This window comes from Pundamilia nyererei, unplaced genomic scaffold (assembly GCF_000239375.1).
Source record: "Pundamilia nyererei isolate P.nyererei 1_Seehausen unplaced genomic scaffold, PunNye1.0 scaffold00016, whole genome shotgun sequence".
Lineage (NCBI taxonomy): Eukaryota > Metazoa > Chordata > Actinopteri > Cichliformes > Cichlidae > Pundamilia > Pundamilia nyererei.
Window position 1 is genome coordinate 3,518,071 of NW_005187417.1, and position 17,927 is coordinate 3,535,997.

At 39.1% G+C, this 17,927-nt stretch overlaps 2 protein-coding genes across 2 annotated transcripts in view; both read left to right on the plus strand.

Annotated features, from left to right (window-relative positions):
* The window catches only part of cacna1bb (calcium channel, voltage-dependent, N type, alpha 1B subunit, b), a 233,897-nt gene extending 227,927 nt beyond the window's left edge, over positions 1-5,970 (plus strand). Inside the window, exons 50-51 of the mRNA XM_013908920.1 lie at positions 2,021-2,244; positions 3,872-5,970. Of these exons, the coding sequence (XP_013764374.1) occupies positions 2,021-2,244; positions 3,872-4,438 (791 nt within the window). The 3' untranslated portion in view covers positions 4,439-5,970. The remainder of the gene's footprint in view (positions 1-2,020; positions 2,245-3,871) is intronic.
* Positions 5,971-10,109: 4,139 nt separating this feature from the next.
* The window catches only part of LOC102193146 (collagen alpha-2(XI) chain-like), a 76,179-nt gene continuing 68,361 nt past the window's right edge, over positions 10,110-17,927 (plus strand). The window contains exon 1 of the mRNA XM_005725656.1: positions 10,110-10,490. Within this exon, the coding sequence (XP_005725713.1) occupies positions 10,367-10,490 (124 nt within the window). The 5' untranslated portion in view covers positions 10,110-10,366. The remainder of the gene's footprint in view (positions 10,491-17,927) is intronic.

Genomic DNA, 17,927 nt, shown 5'->3' on the forward strand with positions numbered 1-17,927 from the left:
CTTTTTAAACGGTAACTGTAACGGAATACAGTTACTCATATTTTGTATTCTAAATACGTAACGGCGGTACATGTATTCCGTTACTCCCCAACACTGTCCATTGTTGATCTGCACACAGCTGTTGTCACGAACGTCGCACTCGCTTACGTCACTGTCGTGAGACATTCTCGCAAAAAAATCACGGTTTTAGTAACGCAGTAACGCAGCGTTCCTACGGGAAAGTAACGGTAATCTAATTACTGTTTTTGCAATAGTAATCCCTTACTTTACTCGTTACTTGAAAAGAGTAATCGGATTACAGCCCATCTCTGATTATATGATTAGTAAATATTTTTGATTTATAATGTACAGCACATAATAACAAAAGAGAACTCTTTAAAAATGTCTCGACCCATCATTCAATTCAGTAAACATAATTCTATAGCCACAGTTGTACTTTTACTGAACTTATAAAGCATTTCAATTCAATTTTATAAAGATCCAAATCACAACATCAGTGTCATCAACACCCTTTGTATTGTAAGGTTGGGACAATACAATAATACAGAGAAAACTCCAACAATCAGCCAATGCCTTGTCAGAACCAGGCTTTAGGAGGGGCAGCTGTCTGCTGCGACCTGTTTTGGGTGACAAAATCTGTGTTTATCCTCAGCCAACAGAAATAAAATATTTCTCTTGTGATGTCAAAACATAAAGAAAACTTTTATAGTTCAATATCTCAATCAGGTATTTAACAGCAAGAACCAACCAGTCTCTACTAAAAACACATTCATTTTGTGAAACAATGAAAAGTACCCATATATAACAGCAGTAAACTGAACAAAAGGTCAGAATTTGCAGCCACTGGTTTCTTAATTATGAACATTTGAAAAAAACTATTTTTTGCAGTTTGTGATGGATTACAGAACACGAAACATTTTGGTAAGAAGATGGATGTGTGCTGTTAGATGGATTACAAAGACATTTATCGCAGATGTTTATGATATCTAAGATCCCCTGATTTTTCCTCTGCCAGCTACCGGCTGACTGATATCTAGACAGACATTTTTAGCTGTCAAACTGCCTGCATCACACTTCCTTAGTTAGGTTTTGCACAAAGAATATTTTTTTTTACTGTTTTTATGTGTTAAATTGCCCTCTTTCTTGGATAACTTTAGATCTTTCGGCACATCCTATAAAACTTACCTACAACACTAATGTTCAGTAGATACACTGACTATTTAAGAGTGTTGAATGATTGATTAATTAGTTAGCTTTTAATCTACAAGGAGACTATTTTAATACTAGAACTTGGCATCACTTCAATAGAGAAACAGATAGCAATCCAAACTTTTCCTTTCAGGCATTGCTGCTGAAATTCTTCATAGGATTAAAGTTCCATGATCGGGTTATGTAGGTGAAGGGTTTTCTGCAGTGCTTCAGTCAGGAGTTTCTCATGTCAGTCTTTCCATATGATTAGACGAATTTTGCTGGGGATTTCTTTTTCTGTCTGTACCTTAGCACTTCATAAAGGTCTCCTGTGAATGCTCTGTTCCAAAACCTTACAAATTGAATTGTATATTAATGTGAAAGCTTGACTTTTTCTTTCATTGATTAAAACAAACAAACAAAAAAGAAAATCTCAGCTGCTGCTCTCTTTTTTGGACCATTCTTTGTAAACCCTAGAAATTCCCAAATTCAGTGTGGAATAGTGGGCTGCTCAAATGTCCGAGCTTCTCACCCTTTGCAGGAAACTCATTTCTGCTGCTTGTATCCACAGTTTCATTCTTTCAGTCTTCATTCATTCTATGCTCATGACTATAGGTGGGGGTAGGAATGTAGATTGAATAGTAACTCAACAGGGTCGTTTTTATGCTCATCTCTCTCTTCACCACAATGTATTGGCAAGTTTCACCAATCCATCTTTCAATCTTGTCTTTTTAACTTTGTGAACAAGACCCCAAGATACTGTTATCCAGTAGGATAATATAATAATCACATAACTTTATTTATATACAATTTTGATGGTACCATCCTCCAGATTCATTTACCGACCCCTCAGCTGAAGGACTGTCCAGAGAGCGAGCAAGGGAACGGGACCGCAGTCGGCCTCATGAGAGGAGGCACCACTCCTCAGCGGGAGAGAAGCAGCGCTACTATTCCTGTGAGCGTTACGGCAGCAGAGAGCAGAGCCACACCAAGTCAGCTGGTCCCAGCCGATCCACGTCTCCAGGAGAGGGACAGGACTCTGGTTTCCTCAGACAGGTGAGTTACCTGCCAAACTGTATGTGGCTTAGTGATTAACAGCTTGCTTGTTATGCAGTCTGTATGTATTCAAACAGTGGCCTGACTTACAGCTTAGTCAATCTACATCCACATTTGCATCAACACCCATTTAAATTGCAATTTTGAGCTTAATCAACAATGAAAGCCTCTAGATTTGTTTAACAATTTGATGTTTAAGTTTTTCAAAAAAAATTATTTGAGTGATCGCGCTGTATGAGGAATGATCAGTAAGTTCTGGGAAGAGTTCCATCAAAACCTGATTTGGGCAATCTCCCATTAAAGTTCATCCTCTCAGGCATGTTCAGATCTTCTCCAGAATGGCGGATATTTATAGATCTCTCCATGGAAGTCCTCTGTGTTTAGAAAGAAAGAAAGTGTACTTTATTGATCCCCGTGGGGAAATTCCTCTCTGCATTTAACCCATTCACTCAGTGAAGCAGTGGGCAGCCATTGGGCGCCCAGGGAGCAGTGTGTAGGGACGGTACCTTGCTCATGGGTACCTCAGGGTAGCTGTTCAGGGGAATCGAACCCCGACCTTCCAATCATGGGGCCACCACTCTACCTACTGAGCTATCCCTGCCCAATTTACAATTTACAGAGAGCAGACAACAACTCTCTGATCATGAAAGGTGTGTTTCCAACTATAACCAGGCACTTTTCAGCAGTATTCAGTTAAGCTGTCCACAGTATCCAAGTCCATGTCATCTGAGGAATGAGTTTGTGAGCATGTTCATACTTTTTTTTTTTTTTTTAGCCAACATTCATCAGGTTGTGCACCATCCCAAAGGAAGTCCTAAACCGTTGAGTAGAAGGCAGTTGTAATTCTTTTTAGGTTCATGAAGATGTTTCACCTTTAATCTGAGAGGCTTCAGTTTTAAAAAAGTTTTTCACCTTTATGGTGGTCCTGAGATCGCATTACAGGCATTTAGCCCCCAGTTACACCTTGGTCCACATGACTTTAATAACTCAATTGATTGCAAGGTGGGGCAGTAGTGCCTCAAAGAATTCACACCTTGGCTCATGTGACCATAATGACCAATTCCTTGGTTCATGTGACTCATATGATGACAGAATGGGTCAGTGACTCTAAGGACCACCTTCAAAGGGACAACCCCACTAGGGTTTAATATGGTAGCACTGAAAGGTCACATGGACTGCAACTTAAGAAAACACCAGCAAACAGAAAAATGCTGCAAACGCACACAAAACAAACAAAAAAAATGCTGCAAAAACTGAAATGTTTTGGTTTCTGTCACTTCCCCATCTGGTCCATCTCATTATTGTGTCCCCAGAAACACTTCTGGTGGGGTTTTTTTCTTAAAAGGGTATTATGCTTTTATGCAACTCAGTCCTAATTAATGGTTTCAGCTTGGACCTCCCTTGTGTCTGCAACTACAGCAACAAAACTGCTGCCTTCTCATAGTAACATTGGTCTGTATATTTGTGCCCATGTGGCTTATTGTGCTTTTAGATAACATAAAGAAGGGATGTCTTTACAGGATGTATGGACAGGTGAACAAATAACAAACATTAAAACTAAAAAAAAAGGATTAATCCTTCAAAGTCGCTGTTGTGCAACTAAATCATTCAGTCTTTCCTTTCTCAGCATGGTGGCAGTGTGGTTAAATCTGGCCACGGGACACTTCCATCTGGTTCAAGCACACCGGGTCGTGGTCGCAGGCAGCTCCCCCAGACGCCCCTCACCCCTCGTCCCGCTGTGGCCTACAAGACTACCAACCCCTCCAATCTCCCATCCAGTGCCATCATGGCTACAACAGGGCACCAGACTCGCTTCAGCCGTGGTCTTTCAGAGCATGATCGCTTACTCGGAGCCCACGAGGAGTCCCCAATACCAATTACTCGAATTGGGTCTGACCCTAATTTAAACCGGCAGCAGCAGGACTCGTCTCAGAAGGCTCTCCTTGATGAGGAGGACTTCCAGGATGCTTTAAGCAGCCAAGGAGGAGGCCGCTCTGCCAGAACTGCTGCCTCCTCTACAGCCTCCGCATCTCACCCAACTACTGCTACACCCGTCACAGCACCCACCACACAGGGCCGAGCAGTGGTCATGCCTAATGGGTACCACTTCACTCTTGGGGTCAACTCTTCGTCTGGGCCTGGGAATAGAGGAGCAGGAAGTCTCAGGGAGAGGGAGGAGGATGACTGGTGCTAACGTGGCAGAAAATCTTAGAAAGCCTGCTGTTAGCTAGAATGGGGCAGCTCATGAGTGCTGCTCAGCGCTCAGGTCAGGAGCTGGTACAACAGGAGGCCAGGCGACTGATACAGAAGAAAACACGATGAGGGAAAGTCAGTGGAAAGCGCTCTGAGAGGGGATCAGAAATAATTACAGCTTTTTAGTGTTACTGTCTTTTTAATATATCAACCACTTTCAAGAGAAAAACACTGACTTTTTCTAACCCCTTTACTTGCACTGGAATTAGCGCACATGTGGAGGCTCTCAAGTATTTTGCCTTGGCCAGTATATTCAGTGGAGAAGAAGACAAAAGCCAAAATATCCCTGTTGTTTGTGCTTTAGACTGATGCTCATCCCCGGCATTGATATGACTGCCCACACCACACTTTTTATTGCTGTATGTCTTATTTTGTTACCAAATTTCTCTCTCTTGCTTTCTCCTGGTTTGTTTCTTTATTGTATTGCAGCACATCTTTACCAGAGCAGATTAGGAAAGCTTTTTGTTTTTAATGTATGTCTTAAAATTCTGTCAGAACACCCAGTAAACACAAGAGTCACACAATGACTTAAGATAAGACCAGAGTTGAGTTTTTAGAATCCCACTTTTGTAAAATCTCCCAGATGTAATTTTGTGAGAGCACATAGGGACTAGAACAACTCGTTTTTGACATTAAGTGGCTAACTACTAAGTGCCTCTTTTACCACAATGTATTAAAATGGAGCCTGACTTTGGGTCAGTGGAGGTTGGGTGTAGCTAAAAAAACGCAAAAGCAAAAACAAAAAAAACGTGGTCAGAACAAAACTTGTGTTTGAATCTGGGCTGAAAGCAAAAAATCAAAAACAAAACAAAACATTTCTTTTGTGATGAATCTTTTCGTAGGAAGATTAAAATTAGAGATCCAAAGTGTAGTGCATGCCAGGGTTGTCAAAATAGTGTCTGTACTTTTGCCTGAGGGTGTGTGGTAAGCATTTGCCTTTCTCTTTCAGATATACTGCCAGACATTTGGTAGAAAACATTCTCTAAATGAGGGGAAAAGTGCCATTTTTTTTATGATTTTCTGAACATGAATCTCACATCCAGACAAATCTGCCTCCTCAAGCAAATCCCTTCTTGGCCATATTTGCCCAAATTTCACGGGTTTCCTATCTTCTAATCTTTCCTCAGACAAAGTTTTGCGTGAGGGTACCTGTGTGCGTATTTATAGGTACAATAAAGAGTTGTGTTGTTGCTGCTGACTGTTGACTTAAAGTAGGGCTATGCAACAAGACGACACTTCATCCGCCCTGTAGCTTTACCCTCTGGAAACTCCAGATTCAGGCTTTAGTGTGACTGTGACCAAATTTTACATTCATGTGTGAGGAGCTGTAAATTGTAAATGTATCATATGTGTACAGTTAACTGACAACACACACTAAAGGCACGAATGGTATCCAAGTGGATATAAGTGAATTCACAGGGCATTTTTGAGGTTTGCAAGTTGACTGCACGACGCCTACTCAGATAGAACCACCCAAAATATAAAACTGTGTTCTTCTCTTTCCAGACTTGGGTCAAGTTGTATTTTTAAATAATTGTAGTGGTTTTTAAACTTGCTGGAAGAGCCAGATTCTTCAGATTGTTAATGAAGTGGTTTTATGTCACTCAAAAGTGAGAGCTGAACCAGACCTGTACCAACTCCTCTGAATCTTTACCTCTTCCAACTGGGCAGGGTATAAATCCTCACAGAATAAGGCTTGCAATACTCTATTTTCTTTACAGTCAACAAATTTCAAACCAAAACTCAGTTCTTTCTGTGCTTTATTAGCCTGAAGCCCATTTATACAACTAGCAATGGCAACCTTTCTGAATAGATAACAAAATATAATTTTATAAATTTCATATCTTACATTTTGTGTTTGTAGAGTATTTTTTTCAATTATTTTTTTAAACTTAGTTACTGTAGACTTTAGAAATGTTTTTCAACTTAAAAACTACTTGGGTTGGTGCTAGTAATTTGTTGGCAAACATTTCCAGCTCTATATTGATCTTTAGAAAGTTAAAAAGTGCATATAAAATTAGTGCAAATGTAATCTTAAAACCTTCTTGAAAACTAATATTGAAAAATCTCTGTTGCAATGACTTTGGAGCTTTCTGATGAAAAGGATAACCAGCCTGACATTTCCTGTTCTGTCATCTCATTTTTATATTTCACTATAATTTTTTTGAATATTAAAACATATATAAATAATGTAAGAATATATTAAAGAATACATAAAATGCAGAATATTAATATTAAAAGAATCGGGGCGGGGGGTTAACTAATAAAATGCAGCGATCTGGTAACTCTGGTTATGTGATGCTACTTCATTGTTTAAGCACACTGGGTTATGATTGCAGACATCTCTAACTGATGCCATTCTTTTACCCCTGTGGCCTAAAGATGTCAATTTATCTTCCAGTATCAGTTTTGCTACATTAGGGCACCGATCTGTTTTTAACTGTTCATTTTTAGAGCATGGTCACTTATTATCTAAAATTAAGGCATTAAAATTTCATCAATCAGTCCTTTAAAAGTGTTAAAAATACTAGATGTCAGAGATGTTATTTTCTGTATCGTAAGGTTAGCCAAAATGCTCATGAGTAGCTTGATCTGCTAGCTGACAATAGGATTGTGAAGTGTAAATTAAATGAAAACTGAATTTCAGCCAAAATTTTGTGGGATTAATGAAACTGGTACTACAACTGTACACAAGGCCTGGTGTATTTTGTATTTCAATATGAATTGCAGCAGTGAAAACCAACGTGAGGTCCAGTACAAGCATTTCTAACAGGCTAGCTTACATGTATTAGTTTGCTCGTGACGCTAACAACAAAAGGGTTTTTTTTTAATGTTCAATTAGAGCCTCAACTAAACCACATAAACTGATCCAAAAAAACACATTAATTATTTTTCTTTTTCCTAAATTTTGTTCTTGTTAAATGAATCCTATATTTTATTCTGAGTCACATTTAGCAAAGTTTTAAATCTAACTTAAGATATAGGGCCAGTGCTTTATTTTGATTCAGCTACATGCATCTTAAGCGCGTTTAAACATGAGAGGTCAATAAAGGAATATGTAATATCTAAACCATACTATATAATCCAGTTAACTTACAGTATCAAAAATATTGGTCCTTACCTACAGAATCTACACATTCATAAATATCCTAAGAAAAGTCACTGAAAACTGTTATTTTGTCACAAATTTGAGTATTAAAATTATTGGATAGTAAGAAAGTGTTTGTGGGACTTGAACTGTTGTTTAAGAAAGGAAGGAAAGTGTCACCCAGTGCAAGCGTGTGGTTCACTGATGAATTTTAAATCGTTTCTGGGCAGCAGTTTTGAATACACAGAGAATACTTAAATCCACTCTTTGTTTAGTTCTTTTATTGGCTTCCAAATAGGAATAGTGCAGAACATGGCCAGCCCTATCCTTTAAAGTACATGGCTGAAAGAGTTCTCTTTAATGACAGCCTGCTACTTAAATGTACACTGCTATACATTAGGTTGTAAAGCTTTGAAAATAGGCAAGAATTTGTTTCTTATATCAACCATGGAGGTGATGATTATAGTCCTTGTTATCTGATATCTGAAAAACCTCCTGCTTTTATTATAGTACAAAACCTCTGTGCCTATTTTGTTCTGGCAAGTTTATAAACATGCAAATTATTTGCAAATATTCTAACCCGGTCTGATTTTATCCAGATACAGTTTTCATTTTTTTCTCTTAATTGTGCAATGTACTTGATGGATCTCACGGGATTTTAGACCATAAAGGTGTGACTCTGTTCTTCATCAGGGCAACAATAGATTGCTTGTTGTCTCATTGCAAGTTGCTATATTGGGGCAGAGATTTGTGTTTATGTCAAAGACCTTATTTTCAAACCTCCAGTGAGCCCTACGTAACCAGGGTGCCAAGTTTTCCTCTTCCAGTTTTCTAAAGCTCCCCTCCCATCCCCCTCTGGACATGTCCTCTTTGCATGTTCTCAAAAGAAAATGTGCATGTGCTAAAAAGAAAAAGAAAAAAAAGAAACAAAGATAATAATAATAATAGAAGTATTGTTTGGCTTCATTATGTCCATGATTTGTACAATTCGTTCCTTGGTTGTATTTTCTGATTATCTAAACAAACGATGTATCGGTTTCAGGTAAAGAAAAAAAAAGAAAACAAGCTTGAATAACATTTTCTCACAGAACCACCAAAGTGGAAGCAGATTAGAGGTTCTGGAGTGGCTGATCCTTCGCTGCCTGATCTGTTACTTGACTGTCCTGCAGTCATTTGGACTCTACCTATAGATTTTGTATGAATATAAGTCATTGAATAAAGAGGTATGATTATGAAATGTCGGTGTCTGAAGATTTCCTTGAAATGTCTCTTGATTGAGTTTGGTATTATTTACCATTTTATTAGAGCTAACATTTTTTTGTTAGCTTGAGACCTTCGGTGGTTTCTACAAGGAAAAGGAAGGTAAGCATTCAGTAGACATTAATCAAATAGGAATTTCAACAAATCCCGGCTTCTCAAGTTTTAAACACACTAAAACTGGTGCTGTGCTACCTGATATCTGGAGATTAGGATGCCAACCACATGAGTACAGATGTAATCAGCCGTTGTTTGAACCAGACATCACAAGCATATTGGGTGATTGACAAGCTGTTACATGCATAACATGTTATATGTGTCTTTCTGTACAAGGAACCATCATTTATAAATAAACATGTATTCAGTATGATGATAAAGTCATCATGAACGTAACGAGCAAGAAAGCCAAATTCCATTCACCCAAAGTCTTCCATATAACCAGAAGTCTTTTTATAAGCACATGAGTTGCTTCATGCTGGCTATAAAAAAAGGATACAGGTGTGAGGCATTACATCTCTCTTTTATATAGAGTCTTTGATGAGGTACAGAAAAAACACAAGGACCTGGAAGATTAACGTAGGTGTTATGTTGTGAAAGACTTGTTCTAAACCAAAACAAGTAGTTATGATGGTGAGAGACATGGAAGCAGTAGATGAAAAAGCAGTAAGCAAAATTTAAAGCAAAACAAGTGGACCAGAGGTCAGAGGACTTGACTTCCTGTCTACTTCTCAGAAATCAAGTGTGTTTTTGACTCCTCCATCCCCGCCTCTTATTCAAACGTTTCAATTACTTGATATAAAAAACACTGCTACACTCTGCACTTGCCATGCTGGAGGATATATTTTATTAAAATTTCATAGTTTTTAAGAAACCCATATTGGTCTCAAGTAGCTTTGGAATCTGCACATTTGACGAGTGTTTAATCTCCCTAACCCATGTCCAGCCAGTCTCCTACTTTACCAAGTAGGCGTTCTTCCTACCTTTACCCTTTTACCTTTGCCTATACTGCTTCCTGTTTTTGGTTCCTGGATTGTGAGCTTGGTACTGTAGCCTGTGTTTGCACCTCACAATGTTGTATGTTTGGAGTGGAATTACAAAAGTTCTAACCATCTCTTGGGAGGTGGAGAGAGGGAAACGAGTCAATTTTTCAAAACAAACAAATTAAAAGTAAGTTGAAGACAGGCTCGAAAACAAAAATGGGCGGAGGCCCTGCAGGGATTTAATTGGTCAACAGGAGAGGGGCGGGGCTTCTCTTTGCTCGTTTGGCTCTGCAGTGATGTGATACAGCTGCAGGAGGAGAGAAGCTGCTGCTGGCTGAGAAGGAGGATGAGGAGAGGTGAAGAGGATGAAGAGTTAGTTACTCTGCACTTCGCTCCTATTAAAACTGCAGAATTATAGAAAAAGTGCGATTCAGCAATGTTCCCCACTTTGACTGCTCTTTAACTGGATCAGTTCAGACTTTCAGTACTTTTCTAGTTTGCATATGTTTCATTTCTGAAGCATAAAGGCGGCCACACCGGGAAGATGTTGCTCTGGTTGTTAAAATGGACAGTTTGCGTTCTCGGGCTCCTCACGACGAGCAACGCCTCACCTGACGACGCATCGGTCGACTTCGGGGGAGAATCCGGTTCCGGGATGCTGCAAACAGGTAAGATTGGTGCAAACACCTGTGGAGCCTCTCTGCTTTTGAAATAAATATAACCTCACTGATAAGATCAGGGTTACTTTTGCAGCAGTGGAAACTTTTACAAGGAGATGCGTTGAGTCTGTGGTTCTCAGTCATTTCTGGCATGTCACAATTATTAAGACAAAATATGTTCATGCCCCACACCTCATTTTTTTAAAGATGATTAACAGCAAAACTTTGAATTTAGCCTATCAGAAACTCTTTCTTTGGCTTCACTTCATAGTTTCCACCGTCTTCCTCAGCACACCTGCACTGGCTCAGCGCTCCACGTCTGAGACCAATTGGGTTACCTAAAGAAGTTTTATAGCCACATTCTTCACATTTGCACCCCTCCACCCAGCTTTGCTTTAAAGTCCCAATCTGCCTGCAACATGGCATCGCTGACATTTAAAATGAAATTAGCACAGTTTTCAACACTTTAAGTCCCATAAAATGCATTTCTCTCCTAAGTTCTGCCATATTAAACAAAGTCATCTACTATGTGCCATAAAATATAAAATCATTGTAGTTTTCTTGGAAATCCAGGAAATGTGCTTTTTCTGAATTCTTCACCCTTTACTGCAAAAGTGTTATTTTCCTTTTTTATGCCACATTTGCTGATGCATCCCCTTAAAGGCACTTATAACCCAGCAGGACAACAGCAGGATGAACTATTAGTCAGCTACACAGCATGACATCATTTTTTTCAGAGCAATTTGGATCCAGATAAAAATATTTCACTTCTCATCAGCAGCTCCTCCGACACTCAACAACTGCAGTCGCTCCAGCTCTGATGTTTTTCCTCTAATCGCTTTTTGGCGTGAGAGCAAACTTAAAGCGTTTGTAGACTGAGGGAATAATTTTGTTTTTGCATGCTGTGAATAGTCAGACCACAATGAACTAATCAGGCTGTGACTATATTTCTTTATTTATTTTTTGAGCACAGACCACTTATTTTTATGGCGTATTTTAAAGATTCTGACAGCTTCACAAGAAGAAAATACTAATTAAAAAGCTTTTTAGAGCACATTTGTTATTCAAATTAAAACCTGCTGATAACTATTTCACATCAGCAAATTGGAAGCCCTTAAACCAAAGTCTCTCGTATTCCAAATTTTAAAAGTTGCACTGATTTTGCAACCAAAAAAAAGGCCTTTTAAATATAGATTCTTGCTGCCAGAGTGCCATTGTTGCGCTCATCTTTAATTAGATTTATTATCAATTTATCTAAGACAAGACAAAATCTAAGACACAAATGCTTTTATCTCTGAATTAGACAAGGCAGAATCACAAATTTTTAGATAATATAGATGAAAAGAAGAGTTGCCGGAGACATCATTCACAAAAAAATGCCTTTAGTTTGTAATGAATACATGTGGAAACTGAAACCAGAAGTCACCACAGTTTATTAAATCCCATGGAATGTGTTTAAGGTGCCAAACAGTCTTAGTTAATCAAAGCATCACTTTCCAGAGCCAGCCCTGTTGTCTCATCAGAGCTTTCACTTGTCTGGAGCTTCTTTGTTGATGCAGTGACAGTGTTGTACGTGCTGCAGGATTACATTGAGTTTTTGAGCCCTTTAATCCACCCCAGAGCTGTGGAAATGAATCTTAGATTGGACTTCCTCCAGTCACATGATTATGTCATGACTGGAGTACCTCTCCATCACACTGTGTTTACTCTCCCATTTGAGTTTTATTAAATTTTTTTATTGCGTTCATCTGTATTAGAGCCACACAGAAACATCTGAGAACTGTTTAATGTTTTCATGGAGTATTTTCATAGAATTACTGTAGATGTAGTGTAAAAGCTTTGTCCATGGCAGGCGTCACTAAACACACTAAGGAAATACAGTACAGTATTTCCTCTGTTATTTTTGGGTTTCTTTACTTAAAGCTTGCCAGGCTCCACATGTAACTGAGATCATTTGGGAATTTCTGAACTCTGCTGATACAATGACTCAAGCCTTGACAATGAGACAGGGCATACCACAAGAATAGAACAGAAATTTTGAGCCAAACCAATTTGCAGTTAACAAAAACAAAGTGGTGTCATTAAGTGGTTTTATTCAGCTTTGCTAAATTTGCCATTAGATCTCTGCAAAAACATCAAAAAGACATGCATGATACCCCAAACTGACCATCTGCACCTTCACTTATTGGTTTATTAGTTATGAACCTTTGTTGTGCAAGAATTGGTTACATGCCATGAATTTTGTTCCAAAGAAATTCTGTCTGACACTGACACTAACTGTGTAAAAGGGACGCTTTTTTATTTTACTCAGGGATCCTACCTGAGTAAAATAACCAACTAAACTTTTCAAAAGCACTGATTTAAAAATAGTTACAATGTTTGAAGAAACATTAACCAGCTTATTCCCAGTGTTCCGTTTCAATCCTGGCTTCTTGCTCAAAGACGTTGGCTTGCTTTATTAGTTGCAGTTTGAGGGAAAGAAAAGAAGAAAGAGGTCAGCAGTCATTCATCTTTATATCTGTACCCCTTATGACTGCCATAAATCACCTGTACTATGAGTGGAGCATTCCTTTTTCACATTTTAGACATTTGTTTTATCTGTTCTCATTGTCACTGGCGCTGTGTTTGGGCTTTGAAGGCACGGCATTGTCTTTAAGTGCTGAGTCTGCACCTGTCAGACTGGTGGAGAAGGAAAAAAGCTGTAATCAGTGCTTATGAAGCCACTTTACTTTTGAACCAAAGCTGCTTTTCATGGTTTGGGTTGGGCCCATTTGTTCCAAATTTGGCGTGGAACGATTTGTCTCCTTGATGCACTTCCCTGCATCCTACTCGCAGCTCTATGACTGCTTGAATGTAAGCATTTCTGTCATTCCCAATCCATTCAGTTATGACTTTCAGTCATCCATATCCAGCTGTGATACTCCAACATGTCTTGAATAGCTAGTGTAACCTCTGACCCTGTGAGATGGGTATCACTGGAACATAGTATGCAGAACAGCTGCTGGGAAAAGTTTTGAGATGCCCATGTGTCTGAGTGTCTCCATACATCTCACCATCACTCATCCACTTTCCTCAGAAGTTGAATTTGCTGACTAACCATCTTGACCTTCTGTGACAGTGGAGCAAAGTTGTAAGCTTTTTTTTTTTTTAAGTTTTCAATCATATATACTGTAGATAACCTAAATCTGAACCAGATTTAACAACTTCAAAACCTTTTTGCTCTGAGAGCACTCTAAGGATATAGCGTAAGGATATCTTTCCATGCTGCGCTTTGAAATACAGCGGAAGATATTGGCAGAATGACCTCACCATGAAATTGCAATGAACTGACTGCAGATGTGATGATTTCTCTGGTAGCTGATGGGCAGAAAATATGTCACTAGAAATTTGTTGAATGTTTCTTCTACTTTCGGTTCAATGAATGCACACCGCGTTTCTATATAGAAATACTGAAAATGGAATTTTTTTTTTTTGGGATTTCATATAGTCCATGCTTACACCTGCTCAGTTGCTATTTTGAGTACATGAATGTCTTTATACCATGGAGAATATAAAAGATGGATGTAGCCATGTTGATGCCAAACAATGGATGGAAAAGTCTTGTAATCAAGCTTCAGGTTGAGCTTTTTCACCATTTTTGTGTGCTGACACAGATTGTGAAGAGGGAGATTTCACTGTGAGACCAATAACACTGCATGCTTATTGACTGGTGACAGTAGTTTACAAAATGATCTTCAGGTTTTATTCAGTCAAAGTGAAATTGGTGATTAATGCCATACACTCATCAAGAAAATGTTAACTGAGTTCATAGAGCGAGGGAACCAACAACTATTTTCCAACAAACTTCGTTAGAACTCAAGATTGACTGCACACCTTTTTAAGGGCTTTGATTTTGGAAGTGAATTTCCTTTTCATTTTGCGCCTTTAAGATTTCTTGTTAACATTTTTAGGCCTTGAACCAAGCCAACCAGCTATGATATGAATCATAAACATGAAGAGGTTTAATTTCTGTTAAAAAAAAAAAGAAAACAAACAAAAAAATGTGCTCACTAACTGACCTGACATTCATGTTTTTACATTTTTTCCCCTCTACTATAGAATTATTGTCACTGAGAGTGATTTTCAGTACGTTCTGCAACACTTATGTCACTTTGCAGAGCCCTAAAGTCAAACCAGATCAAAAGCACAGCACCAGCTATGTCACAGAGATACTCATGCGCTTCCCAGCAGGTTGAGCTCATGATGTCACCGCCAGTATTATGCCAGATCCATAACCAGGCATCTGCATCCAATGAAACATAATCGTGGGCCTTAGTGGCTGGCAAGCCCTGATCTGGAGCCCATTAGGCAGCTTTTAACCAGACGGAGGCCCACGCACACTGTAGCATGTGTGCTGCTATTCCCTGTTGTATGCATAGACTGGGTCATCGGTCTGGTTCTGGGTGTGGAGCAGACCACAGCTTGTGGTTAGATTTGTTTAAAAAAAATGCGGGTGGAGATGGCTAGGTGCAAACCATATGTTGGACCAGAACAACTTTCCATCTGCAATCTCTTCTCAAGCCGACTGGAACCAGATGGAAGATAGAGTGGGTTGATAGTGTACAGACAAGGTTCCTCAGATGTTTGATATTACACACAAGTGAAAAAAATAACTTTTCATTCTTATTTTTTGACAATTTACAACATTACTGCAGCAAAGGCTTTGTGGTATCATTTCCCAGTTTGTACCCCACTGTCGGGCCACATCGGTGAGACCAACAATTACAGTCCGTAAGACACAAAGACACAGGACAGTTTAACAATGCAGTTGTTTCTGTTTGTGGTTCCACTTGTTTAACACGCATATTTGTGTCCACTCACTACGTAGGAATTAGTTGCAAATGTTGAACACCTGCCTTGCGGTGACTATAAGAGCACGTTGCACCTGGTATTACAAGTGGTACTGTTTTATTTGTGGTGTGCCAGTTTACATTCCTTAAGTTGAATAACTATGTTTAGTGGTTTGATTTAAAACTGTTTTCCATTAAAGTACCACAGAGGAGCAGTATAGGCACATATTGAAATTCATTTCATTTTTACCAATGTACTGGCCATGCTCCAAATAGTGCTGTAGTACACCGGTTAAACTGTGACACTTCTATGAAGAATGAAAAATGATTTTTTCATGAAAACACAGCCTGTATATAAAAGATGGATACTGCCACAAAGACTTCTAAAATAAGGTTATGAAGCCTTAAGTAAACGCTTGGCCATCGGAATACTGGTGTTTTGAAACCACACCTGATGAATGACGAGTGAAACTGACAAACTGAGGGACTTTTTGTAAACTATATAAAAGGAATTAAATGAAAAATGAGCATTATATTGCATTTAGTTTGACTAAGGTTCCAGACTAAGAGAGAAACAGGAGCTTTTTCTCACACTTCTATACTATTTGATGTCTTTTTGCAACACCCTGCTGTCCATGAAAAAATGCAAATAAGGTGATTCAACAATGTCCATCATTAATATACAGTTTGTTTACAAGTGAAACAGGATATGAATAGATAGTTGGAGATAAAATATTTAAACTAAAGGTAGCCACCTTTATGCTTTCTCTATTCTTTAAAGGAGTTTTGCTGAGATGATCCTGTAGGAATCTTCAACTCCTGTTAGTTTTATTGAGCATCTTATTTTTTGTACTGCATCTTTACTGCCTTCACTGCTCTTATAGCATTATAAAACCCCACTATGCACTATGTTCTTAGCATCCAACAAAAGACAGACACAGTTGCAACCAGCATGTGAATATAGCAGTGAAGACCAGGACTGCAACTGTTCACCAGTAACTTTGTTAAGTTGGTTAATTGTGCAAGTCAGTGTAGTTCTCACTTTGTTTCTGCTGCCCCCTAGTGGTCAAAACGATTACTAATTTATATTTGTGTCTCATAGCACATCTTGACTTTATTTGGCAACGATTTGCCCCATGGGACACATTTAAACTATCATATAATTGCAATTCATCATTAAAAAAAGTCGAGGTGCAGCCAGGAGGCCGGTTTTAACTGCTGCAGGTGGGACATGTGTAACTGCCTTAATATGCTTGTGTTCTGCAAAATAGATGCCAGGTGATGCAATGTTGTCTCATACCAGTAAGACATACTTCATCTCTGTTCTTGCTGCACACGCTATTTTTTTTTTTTTTTTTTGTGTCATAGTCTTTGTTTTTGGTTTTTTAGCCACATGTTAAAAAAATCCACATTCAGATAAGAGGATACAGTGTTAAGTTGTCGGCTAAAACTAGATTAGTCAGCAAGGTGCAGGGTACACAAGCCCGCTAATTAGTTACCAACACTTTAAAAATCTAGAATTTGACTCGCTAAAACTGGAGCACAGACAGTCCTTTAGTTCAGTTAACTACATATTTACTTGAGTGAATTATCTATGGTAGCTCATCGCCTAAAATCATCACACTCCCCATCAGATTGTCTTCCCCCAAGTCTGCTAAAAAATATTTTTGATACTATTGGCCCTTTTATCCAGCGATTAATGAACTCTTCTGTTGATGCAGGCTGTGCCCCATCATGTTTTAAACAGGTTACAGTTCAGCCTCTTCTTAAAAAACACAGTCTGGATGCAACTGTTCTGGCTAATTACTGGACAATTTTGAAGCTCCCAGTTCTTTTAAAAGCTTTAGAGAAATTAGTCTACTCACAGTTGCAAGTTCATCTTGATCATAATGAAATCGCTGAAGTTTTAATCTGGTTATAAATCACTACATAGCACCAAGATGGCCATTAAAAGGCTTTTAATGATTTGCTTTTAACTCTGGATTTATGTACGTGCATGGTGCAACAACGGGACAATTATAAACAGTCACTGCCCCCCGAACCTCGAGTACATGTCGGTAAGATGCCAGCCTTTCTTTCTACCGAGAGAGCTAACAGTAGTGATCATCACGGCTGTGTACATTCCACCCGATGCCAACGTAAACACGGCGCTCTCTATCCTGCTGAACACCATTAACGAACAGCAGCGGGCCCACCCGGACGGTGTTCACATTATCGCAGGTGATTTTAATAAGGCCAACATAAAGACTGTGCTCCCAAAGTTCTATCAGCATGTCAAATGTCCCACCAGAGGAGAAAACACTCTAGATCATGTTTACTCCAACATCAAGCATGCATATAGAGCCATACCCCTCCCCCACCTCGGTCAGTCCGACCATCTCTCCCTCCTGCTCTCCCCAGCCTACACCCCCCTCAGGCGCAGTGCCAGGCCCACCACAAAGACTGTTACAACCTGGCCGGAAAATGCTCTCTCCAAACTACAGGACTGCTTCACAGAGACAGACTGGGACATATTTGAACACCAGGACCTAGAAACATTCACAGGATCAGTACTGGACTACATCAAGTTCTGTACTGCAAATGTGACAGTGGACAAAAGCATTTGGGTTTTCCCAAA